The 11,532-nt window shown below is 43.5% G+C and overlaps 1 protein-coding gene across 2 annotated transcripts in view; it reads right to left on the bottom strand.

Moving 5' to 3' along the window:
• Positions 1-1,492: 1,492 nt before the first annotated feature.
• The window catches only part of LOC117693849 (protein THEMIS3-like), a 48,804-nt gene continuing 38,764 nt past the window's right edge, over positions 1,493-11,532 (bottom strand). For both annotated transcript variants that reach the window (XM_034484614.2, XM_076917255.1), the window contains one exon: positions 1,493-7,831. In XM_034484614.2, the coding sequence (XP_034340505.1) occupies positions 6,804-7,831 (1,028 nt within the window). In that variant the 3' untranslated portion in view covers positions 1,493-6,803. The remainder of the gene's footprint in view (positions 7,832-11,532) is intronic.

Here is an 11,532-nt window from a genome sequence, read left to right as displayed (position 1 = left end):
TTTTTTTTCATGCAGTATATTTTGATCATGTTTTTTCATCCCCCAAACTCCTCTCAGATCCCCCCTTGTGCCGTTTTAGATGGGAATAGCCCCCACAGGCTCATTTGAGTGCTTGGTCTCAGTTAACGGAACTATTTGGGAAGGATTAGGAGGTGTGGCCTTGTTGGAGGAGGTATGTTCCTGGGGGTGGGGTGGGGAGGGAAGGGGATCCAAACACTTGTACTATTCCCAGTTAATGTTCTCCTTCTGCTCATGTTTATGGATCAGATGTGAGCTCCCAGCTACTGATCCAGTACTGTGCCTACCTGCCTGCTGCCTGCTTTCTGCCATGATAAGCACGAACTCACACTCTAAAACTATAAGCAAGCTGCAAATAAATTCTGTATATTACCTTGGTTGTGGTGTTCTTCACCATGACAGATAAGTAACTAGGACACTCCCCACTTACCACTCACCCAACTCCATGTCCCCTCTCTCTTTGAAAAAAAAAAAAAAAACCAAACAAAAACTTAAACAAGCAAAAGAAAGACAAATAAGACAAGGAATGACCCTCAATACCAAAGTTTCCACCTTTCCTCAAACCAATAAATGCCAATAAATGCCATAGAGTTCAATTTGTATTAGTCAATTACTCCTGGGCATAAGGTCCTGGAGTATGATTGATCAAATACCCTGAGAGAAGGGATGTTTCTCTTTCCAGTGGGGAGCTGGTGCAGATAGCTCCTTGGTTAGGGCTAGGACCTCGTGCCTACTTTCCCCATTTGGCCTGAGCCTGTGCAGATCTTACAGAGCTCTAGGCTTTGGATGTTCATCAGTCCTCTTTTATCTGGAAGACTCTTCTCCTTAGAGACACACTTCATGACAGTCTTTTTTTTTTTCCTTTCTTTCTTTCTTTTTCTTTTTTTCTTTTTTTTTTTTTTTTTTTTTTTTTTCGAGTCAGGGTTTCTCTGTATAGCCTTGGCTGTCCTGGAACTCACTCTGTAGACCAGGCTACATGACGGTCTTTTATAACCTTTCTGCTTCCTCTTCCAAGTAGAGAGATGCCTAAGCCTTGAAGGGAAGGGATGGATGAAGACTTTCCATTTAAGACCACACGCTGGCTCCAAAGTCCTTCTTTCTCTGCATATGGGCAGTAAATTTTAAAAGTCTTTGTTTTTTTTTTTAAAGAAACATAACGTACTCTTCATCTGTGAGAATGTTTGTTCAAAGACAGCTGACTTTTTTCAGTCTTCATCCCTGGCTGTTCTAGAACTCACTATGCAGACCAGGCTGAATTCTAAGTCACAGATATCCTCCTGCTTCTGCCTCTCAAGTGCTGGGATTAAAGGCATGAACTACTTAAATATCTTCCTAATTTCAATGGCCAGATACCCAAACTCTCACCCCTTTCTGTTCTGAGGCCAGAAAGCATGGACGTCTTACTTCTTCCTTACATGATACAGAGCAATTAGCGCATCATCCTGAGAAAATTCTGGCAAAATTCTAAACTTGTGCATTACAATGGATGAAAAGACTCATTTTCTAATGCTTTAATTCCCACCACTAATAGCAAAGCTAAGCATTGCTTAATATATTTACTGGCTATTTCTCTTATAGCACCTCTGATTTTCTGTTTAACCTCCCTATTTTTCCCATTACATGACTCTTTCTAGCTGCCCAGATGGTTTTCTATATAGTACCCTCACTGTTATCATCAGTTTGTCATAACTGTTAGAAGTATTTCCCCAAATTTGGCATGCAGCTTTCCATTTTATTTTAGGATATGTTTTGTTATAGCAGATGTTTTTGGTGTGCTTTACTTTTATTACATAAAAAGGTACTGATTAAAATAAAGCAAGTATTTCTGTGTGTTTTTGGAAAGCTAGACTACTCAGAGGCATATTTTTTAGTCTAAGTAATGGGGCGTATAAAGCAAGCTCATAGCTTCTGGCACTGTCTTGCAAACCACAATTGAATTTGACTCCTCTGTGTTGTCTGTACAAGGCTCTTATTAATCAGAGGAATGAGAGACAATTGGACTGTACACAGCAGACTGGAAGAGTCTAGGGAAGAGCAGAATGTCTCTCAAATCTCCGGTCAGAACTATAGGACTGTGAGGTTCCGACAAATACAGTCACCCAGGTGTGCAAAGTCTCCTGTGCTCAAGAGATGCAAAGGTCCAGGGTTAGAGTCTACTTTGAAAACAGTGAGCTGGAAGAACCAGGATTTTATGCAGGGTATCTGATACACGACCCTTTGAAAGGGCGAGAGCTGCTGCTATGTACAATGTCCTACAAGAAGAAAGCTTTGCTCTCTGCCTGCTTGCTGTCTCCTCTTGTTAGCAAATCCATTCCTTCACTGGCCTTAGAGCTGCTTCTTCAGGATTCTGACATATACTAAGGCCAGTTGAGACATCCAACCCTGTGGACTGAGCAACTACTGGATTCTGGAATCTTCTGTACATAGGTGCTGGACCACAACCTGTAAATAATTCTAATAAATCTCACAAATAAAAAAAGCTACATGAACACGATGTGTGAGGGACAAGAAAAGGGAGACCACATTTCTTCCGGTTCTATTGCTAGAAGGGAGACCTCCCCCATTCTCTTCCAAGTTCTTCTTTACATTGAGAGGCCATAACACCTGTAGTTTCAGGCATAAACTTGGGTATCCTGTTCCTTGCATTTCTCAGGTTGGCAAAATTCTGTTTTCTCGTTGTGCTCTCTCCTTGAAAGTTTTAGACATTAGAGGTTTGAGGGAGACAGCTCTATGCTCAGCCAGACTCCCAGACCCTGGGTCTCCATAGCTTATCTTTCTAACATCCTTACTTGCACACACGAAGCTTGCCTCTGTGAGTCATTTTCCAGCACAGTCTCCGAGGCTCATTCTGGTCTATCGGGATGTAACAGCACATTCACTACACAGGGCCTGGTGTAATGGTCCCATCTCTAGAGAAGGTATTCATAACAGGACAATCTCATTATGTACAAGCTAGTTTCCATAATTGCTCTTTCCCATGGGTTCACATGAAGCTACTTCTTCCAGGAACCATGATTGCTGCCTACTCAACATGAGCATACTTGGAGATGTTCCCCTGTAGAAGGAGCTGTCTGTGCCCTGCCTGGCTCACTTTGGCACCCACTGCTATCTAAATATGCAATCAATTTCTTACTATAAGAACCTGTGAGTCTGACATAGCCATTTCAAGAGCATGCCTGACCGAGGGAGAGACAAATTAAGATCCCCAGCTTTCCTAGTCCTTGAGAAGTCATGGAGGGGTTCTTGTTCTCTGGTTGGCACAGCTCTGAAGCATGGTCCAAACCAGAGTTGGCAAGTTTTTCCTTTAAAGGGCCATACGGTAAATATTTTAGGTTTGGTGGGCTGGACTCAGTCTCTATCACAACTGTTTATCTCTACATTACAGGGTATAAGCAGGCACAGAACAAACATAGGCAAGTAAATGGGTGCCTATCCTGTGGCCCACAGCAGGATCTGCCCATGAGATGGCTTGCACTGTTTCCCTCCTTTCCTGGTGTATTCACCTTTACATCCCAGGACCACCTTCCAAGTAAACAACTGGTCTCCAAAGCCCTTCCAGATTCTTACTCTGTTCTCAGACCTCTTGCCAGACTGGCAAAGTGGGTTTTCTGTTTCCCCAAAGGGAAACAGAACCCAGATACTCTGAACAAGGAACCTTTAACAATCACTCATAGAACTAGACATAGCAACTGGCCCTGCCAACTGAATATTCCTGACTCCCCTTCACTTGTTATTGTAGAACTGAAGGAGACAGCCTGTAAGAGCACAGCGCAAGGCCTGTAGTATATGTGGGCAGTCACTAGACAATGACTGTCTTCACCTCTTCTCCATGGTGGTTGAAATGAGAGATATCCTCCACAGGCTCAGGTGTTTGAGAAGTCATGGAAGGGTTCTTGTTCTCTGGTTGGCACAGCTCTGAAGCATGGTCCAAACCAGAGTTGGCCCCTGGCTTTACACCCTTGGATCCACCCTATTTAGCCAGTTTCTGATTAGGATGCTCCAGTGAAGGCAGATGTCCTCTTGCACTGAGGTGACTTTGCACTACTAACTAATTATCCCTTATTCTTCTGTAGTATAAGATACCATGACCAAAAGCAATCTGTGGAAGAAAGAGTTTGTTTTGGTTTATGGTGCCAGAGGACTTCGAGTCTGTTACAGCAGGAAAGCCTGTCAGCAAGTGGTAGGCAGGAGCAGGGATCTGAGCAATCACATCCTTTACCGCCAGCACGATGAGCTGAGTGGCTGCATCTTGTACAGCAAGTCGGAAACACAGAAAGCAAACTGGAAACAGGACGTGTCTCCACATTCTCAAAGTGTGCCCTCAGGGACATGCTTCCTCTGACACTACCTAAAGGCTTCATAACATCTCCAAATAGTGCCGCAAACTACCCGAGCCTGTGGAGGACATTGCTCATTTCAACCACCACAGAAAAGCAGTGGAGACACAGTTACTGAGCACCTGTCTAGTGTCTGCCCACATATACTACAGGCCTTGTGCTGTGGTCTTACGGATTGTCTCCTTCAGTTCTACAATAACGACTGAGTGGAAGTCAGGATTATCCAGTTGGAGTCAGGATTATCCAGTTGGAGTCAGAATTATCCAGTTGGCAGGGTGAACACAAAGCTCCAGAGGAAGAGCTGTCACTGTGGAGGGTGTAATCATCACCTATCTAACTACAGTGCTGTCCACTTTTTTGTTGTTTTTAAATGATTTATTGATTTAATTTACACACATTGGTGTTCTGCTTGCATGTATATCTATGTGATGGTGTCAGATACGTTGGTACTGGAATTACAGACAGTTGAGAGCTGCCATGTGGGTGCTGGGGAATTGAACTCAGGTCCTTTGGAAGAGCAGTCAGTGCTCTTAACTGCTGAGATATCTCTCCACCTGCCAGCACCATTCATTTTTATCCATTGGGCTATAATTCTGAAGTAGGCAAAGCAGAGACTAAGCTGGAATTAAAGCTTAGAGAAGCCACTTGGAGGGGTGCAGTGCACAGTGAGAGTTAGTTGGAGAATGGGAAGAAGTTATGCTTAAGAAAGTAGGAGAAGGCAAGCCTATGGTGCGACCGTGGGTTCAAAGCCATAGCAGGGGAATCCAGAATTTGTCTGGTCTGTCTGGAGCTCAGAGTGATAGAGAAACAAGCTAGGGTAGAGGTCAGAGGCTACTGGACAGTGGATGACCAGCCCTAGAAATTGTTCTAGATGACTGGACTTTATCCTAAGACAATAGAGACACGTGGGCTCTGAAGGGTTTATCTCTTCATAGTTTGGTCTTTGCTTAGACATGTCTTCATATGTTGGTCTTGAGGTATCTCTTTGCTTAGAATGGAGAGCCGACAGGAAAATGGTGGGACTCAATAGAAGATTAACAATGAAAAGAGAAACATGTTGGTCCAGACAGAGGTCTGAGATGGAAGTGGGCAAAGGTGAGAGGTGAGAGATTAATAGGAATTGTAGGAGGCTAGAGAGATGATGGCTCCGTGGTTAAGAGCACTGATTGCTCTTCCAGAGGTCCTGAGTTCAATTCCTAGCAACCACATGGTGTCTCACAACCATCTGTAATGGGATCTGATGCCTTCTTCTGATGTGTCTGAAGACAGCTACAGTGTACTCCTATACATTAAACAAACAAACAAACAAATAAATAAATCTTAAAAAAATAGAAATTGTAGAAGTTGGTTGGACATGGTGACCCATTGATTAATTGGATGGGTGAGGGGACGTTTTCCAGCTGTCTGCTTTGAGCAATGGGGGCCGGGGGTACCTTCCTTACAGAGTGGCAAGAGGCAGACACATTACCAACATAGCTGCTAACAAATTAAAATGTGCACTCAATTATTTATCCAAGAGATTTATTTGAGTGTGTACTATATGTCAGGCACTCTTACAGGGAAGGAAGTAGAAGGAGGTAGTTCTAAACCTGGGACCATATGAAAAGTCATGTTTGATGACAAACACATGTTCCTGCTGAATAAATAGAATTTTACTTTAATTGAAAGAAGAGTGCTATGGCCATGCACAGTATCACAGCCCTGCTTCCCGTGCATATCAAGGAAAAAGTTTGTCTCCCAGGCAGCTGGGATGGTCTTTATTTATTTTTATTTATTGTATGTATATGAGTACACTGTAGCTTCAAACACACCAGAAGTGGGCATCAGATCCCATTACAGATGGTTGTGAGCCACCATGTGGTTGCTGGGAATTGAATTCAGGACCTCTGGAAGAGCAGTCAGTGTCCTTAACCACTGAGCCATCTCTCCAGCCCAGCTGCAATGGTTTTAATAGGAGTCCCACAAAGGCTCGTGTGTTAAAGGCTTGGTCTCCAGTGCATAGTGCTTTTGGGAGATCATGAAACCATTAACAGGCAGTGCCTTGATGGAAGGGGTTATATTACTGAGGGGCTTATACAAAGAAACATGGGAGCCTTCCCACCGGACAGGCATGAGGTGGGCAGCTTTGATCCACTGCACATTCCCACCATGATGGCAGCGGGACCAAATGATCTGACCATGACTCAAATCTCTGAAACTCTGAGCCCAAAGGAACCTTCCCTTCCAGCCCCCACGAGTTGATGATCTATCGCAAGCATTTTGTCACAGTAACAGAATGAAAATACAACTTATAGCAAATGTCCAGGGGTGATGGAAATAGTGTCTCAACATCTGCTGTTTCATCTGGGCTCCCACCTCTGGGGGATCCTTTTTGGCTCTAGAGATCTAAATACTCAGTTCCTGAGCATGCTGGTGATCCTGTAAACAAAGCAAAGCAAGGGATAGTAGTCACATTTTCTGTTTTTCAAACAAACTCCTGGGCTTTGGAGCAAGTGGCGGTGGAAAGGGAATGACCAAGCAATTACTAAAGGCCAGAGACTCTTTAGTGACCTCCTGGATGCTCTGGAGAGGCGTGCATCTCTCGTTGCCAACATCCGCTGTCCATGACCGCTCTTCCACCACCAAGACCTCACAGCTTGACCTCTCAATGGGGATTTCAAATGTGGTTTCTGGCCACTCCCTGTATATCTCTTCTGAGGAGATTATGTCCTCCTTTGATGGTTCATCTTTGGCTACAAGGCATTGTTCAATGATGACATTTTCAACTCTCAGTTCCTCAGTTCCATACAGAGGGTCTTCAGTCATGGAGGGATCTGGGCTGGCCACTCGGATGTGGCATGGCAGTCTGGTGACTTGGCATAGCTCCTGCAGGGTCCCTGGTCCAGCACCATCAAACAGCTCCAGGAACTCTCCTACTGCAAACAAAGGCAGTTTGACGTGGGCTTTGGTGGCAATATTCAGGCACTTAAGGACTTCCACCCTGTGCAGCTTACTGTGAATCTCAGCAGACACCACACTCTTCTTCAGGGCCAGGAAGCACTCGCTGGCTGTGAAAGATGCAAAAGGTCCCAGGTAGGAGGTGTAGTCCCTGGAGGCCTGGAAGCAGAGCTGTCCATGTTTCATTGCAGCAGCAACATCAGAGACAGCATAAAAATAACGACCTCTCCTAAGCACCAGGCCCTGATAGTTGTGTGGGATGAGAAAACGCCTCCCTTTCTTTCCTTGGGAAATCTCAGTGGCAACGAATTTTTTCACATCTTTAGTCTTGAGGATGGTTAAGAGCTGCCCACACTTCAGAGGCTTTGGGTACATCCTGTTCTCTGACCGGACCACGCTCATTATTTTAATTCTCACCGGGAACTTGGTTTCTTCCATGCTGTATATTTGTCTCATTGTTGTCCTGGGCTTACGATCTAAGCAGGCAGTCTCAGTAACACTGATGTCCAGATCAGAGGGGATGCTAACCTGGGTCTCACCTGGGAAGGTCAAAAGGGAGACAGCGTGAGGCTTTTGAGAAAGGAGTGAGTTTGGAAGGAATCACTGCTTGTGGATTCATGTGGTTGTTCATGTGTCTACACTTTACAACCCCCTTTTTTCATATTTTTTTAATTGGATATTTTCTTTATTTACATTTCAATTGTTTTTCCCTTTCCAGGTTTCCCCTTTGGAAGCCCCATATTACATTCCCCTCCCCCTGCCTCTGTGAAGGTGCTCCCCCACCCACCTACTCCAGCCTTCCCACCCTGGCATTCCCCTACACTGGGGCATGGAACACCCTCAGGCCCAAGGGCCACTCCTCCCACTGACATCCAACAAGGTCATCCTCTGCCACCTATGCGGCCGGAGCCATGGGTCCTTCCATGTGTACTCTTTGTTTGGTGGTCCAGTCCCCAGGACTTCCGGTGAGTCTGGCTGGTTGACACTGTTGCTCCCCACTTGGGGCTGCAAACCCCCTCATCTCCTTCAGTCCATTCTCCAACTCCTCCATTGGGGACCCTGTGCCCAGTCCAGTGGTTGGCTGCGAGCATCCGCCTCTGTATTTGTCATTTTCTGGCAAAGCCTCTCAGGAGACAGCTATATCAGGCTCCTGACAGAAAGCATTTCTGGGCATCTGCAATAATGTCTGGGTTTTGTAACTATATATGAGATGGATCCCCAGGTAGGGCAGTCTCTGGATGACCTTTCCTTCAGTCTCTGCTCCACCCTTTGTCTCCATATTTCCTCCTGTGAGTATTTTGTTCTCCCGTCTAAGAAGAACTGAAGCACCCACACTTTGGTCTTCCTTCTTCTTGGGCATTATATGGTCTGTGAATTGAATCTTGGGTATTCCAAACTTTTGGGCTAATATCCACTTATCAGTGAGTGCATACTGTGTGTGTTCTTTTGTGACTGAATTACCTCATTCAGGATGATATTTTCTAGTTCCATCCATTTGCCTAAGAATTTCATGAAGTCATTGTTTTTAATACCTGAGTAGTATTCCATTGTAACACATTTTCTGTATCCATTCCTCTGTTGAAGGACATCTTGGTTCCTTCCAGCTTCTGGCTATTATAAATAAGTCTGCTATGAACATAGTGAACCATGTGCCCTTATTACATGTTGGAGCATCTTCTGGGTATATGCCCAGGAGTGGTATAGCTGGGTCCTCAAGTAGTACTATGTCCAATTTTCTGAGGAACCACCAGATTGATTTCCAGAGTGGTTGTACCAGCTTGCAATCCCACCAGCAATGGAGGAGTGTTCCTCTTTCTCTACATCCTCGACAGCATGTGTTATCACCTGAGTTTTTTTGTTATTGTTTTATTATTATTATTATTATTATTATTATTATTATTATTATTATTATTATTATTTAGAGCTGAGGACCGAATCCAGGGCCTTGTGCTTGCTAGGCAAGTGCTCTACCACTGAGCTAAATCTCCAACCCCATCACCTAAGTTTTTGATCTTAGCCATTCTGACTGGTGTGAGGTGGAATCTCAGGGTTGTTTTGATTTGCATTTCCCTGATGACTAAGGATGTTGAACATTTCTTTAGGTACTTCTCAGCCATTGGAGTTTCCTCAGTTGAGAATTCTTCCTTTAGATTTGTACCCCATTTTTAATAGGGTTATTTGATTGTCTAGAGTCTAATTTCTTCAGTTCTTTGTATACCTTGGATATTAGCCCTCTATCAGATGTAGGATTGGTAAATATCTTTTCTCAATCTGTTGGTTGCCACTTTGACCTATTGACAGTGTCCTTTGCTTTACAAAGCTTTGAAATTTTATGAGGTCTCATTTGTCAATTCTTGATCTTAAAGCATAAGTTATTGGTGTTCTGTTCAAGAACTTTTCCCCTGTGACCATGTGTTCGAGGCTCTTCCCCTCCTTTTCTTCTATTAATTTCAGTGTATCTGATTTTATGTGGAGATCCTTGATCCACTTGGATTTGAGCTTTGTACAGGGGATAAGAATAGATCAATTTGCATTCTTCTACATACTGACCTCTAGTTGAACCAGCACCATTTGTTGAAAATGCTGTCCTTTTTCCACTGGATGGTTTTAGCTCCTTTGTCAAAGATTAAGAGACCATAGGTGTGTGGGTTCATTTCTGGGTCTTCAATTCTATTCCACTGATCTTCCTGCCTGTCTCTGTACCAATACCATGCAGTTTTTATCAGTATTGCTCTGTAGTACAGCTTGAGGTCAGAGATGGTGATTCCTCCAGACGTTCTTTTATTGTTGACAATAGTTTTTGCTATCCTAGGTTTTTTGTTATTCCAAATGAATTTGAGAATTGCTCTTTCTAACTCTATGAAGAATTGATTTGGAATTTTGATGAGGATTGCATCAAATCTGTAGATTGCTTTTGGCAAGATGGCCATTTTTACTAGATTAATCCTGCCAATCCATGAGTATAGGAGATCTTTCCATCTTCTGAGGTTTTCTTCAATTTCTTTCTTCAGAGATGTGAAGTTCTTGTCATACAGATCTTTCACTTGTTTGGTTAGAGTCACACCAAGATATTTCATATTGTTCGTGACTATTGTGAAGGGTGTTGTTTCCATAATTTCTTTCTCAGCCTGTTTATCCTTTGAGTAGAAGAAGGTACTGATTTGTTTGAGTTAATCTTATATTTAGCCACTTTGCTGAAGTTGTTTTTCAGCTGTAGGAGCTCTCTGGTAGAATTTTTGGGTACAATCCTCTTTTATGGGCTGTAACATGTCATCCAATAGACTTCCATGAGGTGCTAAGGTGAATTCAGTGACAAGATGGCTCAAGCCCCTCATTGCTGTGTGATCTGTCAGTGTGTCTGGTCCTGGGGGGAGGGTAAATGGAATAGTGAAGTGGCTTTCTTTATAAAGGACACAAGGGCTCCTTCTCGAATGAATGGACACAGCTGAGTGTGCTGTAGCTCACGGCTCCAATCCTAAATCCACAGTCCTTATCCCAGGCAGCAAGGGAAGCTCTCACTGTCTTTGTGGTTAAGACTTGGAGATTTATCTCTTGGAAGAATCAAGTGCCTCCAGAATAGGACACTTGAGAAGAATTTAATACAGGATTGATAAAAAGAATCCACACTCTTCTTCAGAGCCAGGAAGCACTCATTGGCTGTGAAAGATGCAAAAGCATCTCTGGACAGAATATGGGAGACAGCCTCAGAAAACAGTTACCCTTCCTTGTGCAATTAGCAAATCCTAGGCAGCCTGGTTGGAGCACAGGGCAGCAGTGTGGTTGGAATTCCTCTTTCTCCTTCACATTCCTAAGTTCAATTAGAGCTTCCATTTCTTGGTTATCTATTCCGTGAAGCAAGGAAGGTGGGTTGATACCATCTTCACAGGCCAGCCCCAGTCTCTGTCCCTTTGCTTAAATTATCTTTGAAGATGCATCTTACTATTATGGTAGTCTTAGGGGGATCTCCATGTATTCTTTTAAACTTCAGAAATTCCAAATGGAAGATGGCATTGAGCAGACAATGAAGAGAGCTAACATTTACACAACACAAGGAGCAAACATCTACCTCTCATTTCTCAGCCCTTCCCGTGTTCAGGTTTCCCTTAAAAATTAAAACGTGACAATGACCAGAAGGTTTAACTATGTATGTCCTTTTTTTTAATCTCACTGGTCTGCCAACTATTTTTGAAGATGAAATACATTTACTGTTATTCTACAGTGAGTATAAATATGTTTTCAA

This window comes from Arvicanthis niloticus, chromosome 21 (assembly GCF_011762505.2).
Source record: "Arvicanthis niloticus isolate mArvNil1 chromosome 21, mArvNil1.pat.X, whole genome shotgun sequence".
In the NCBI taxonomy this organism is placed as follows: domain Eukaryota; kingdom Metazoa; phylum Chordata; class Mammalia; order Rodentia; family Muridae; genus Arvicanthis; species Arvicanthis niloticus.
Note: the sequence above shows the minus strand (reverse complement) of the source record. Positions and strands in the feature narration are given on the sequence as shown.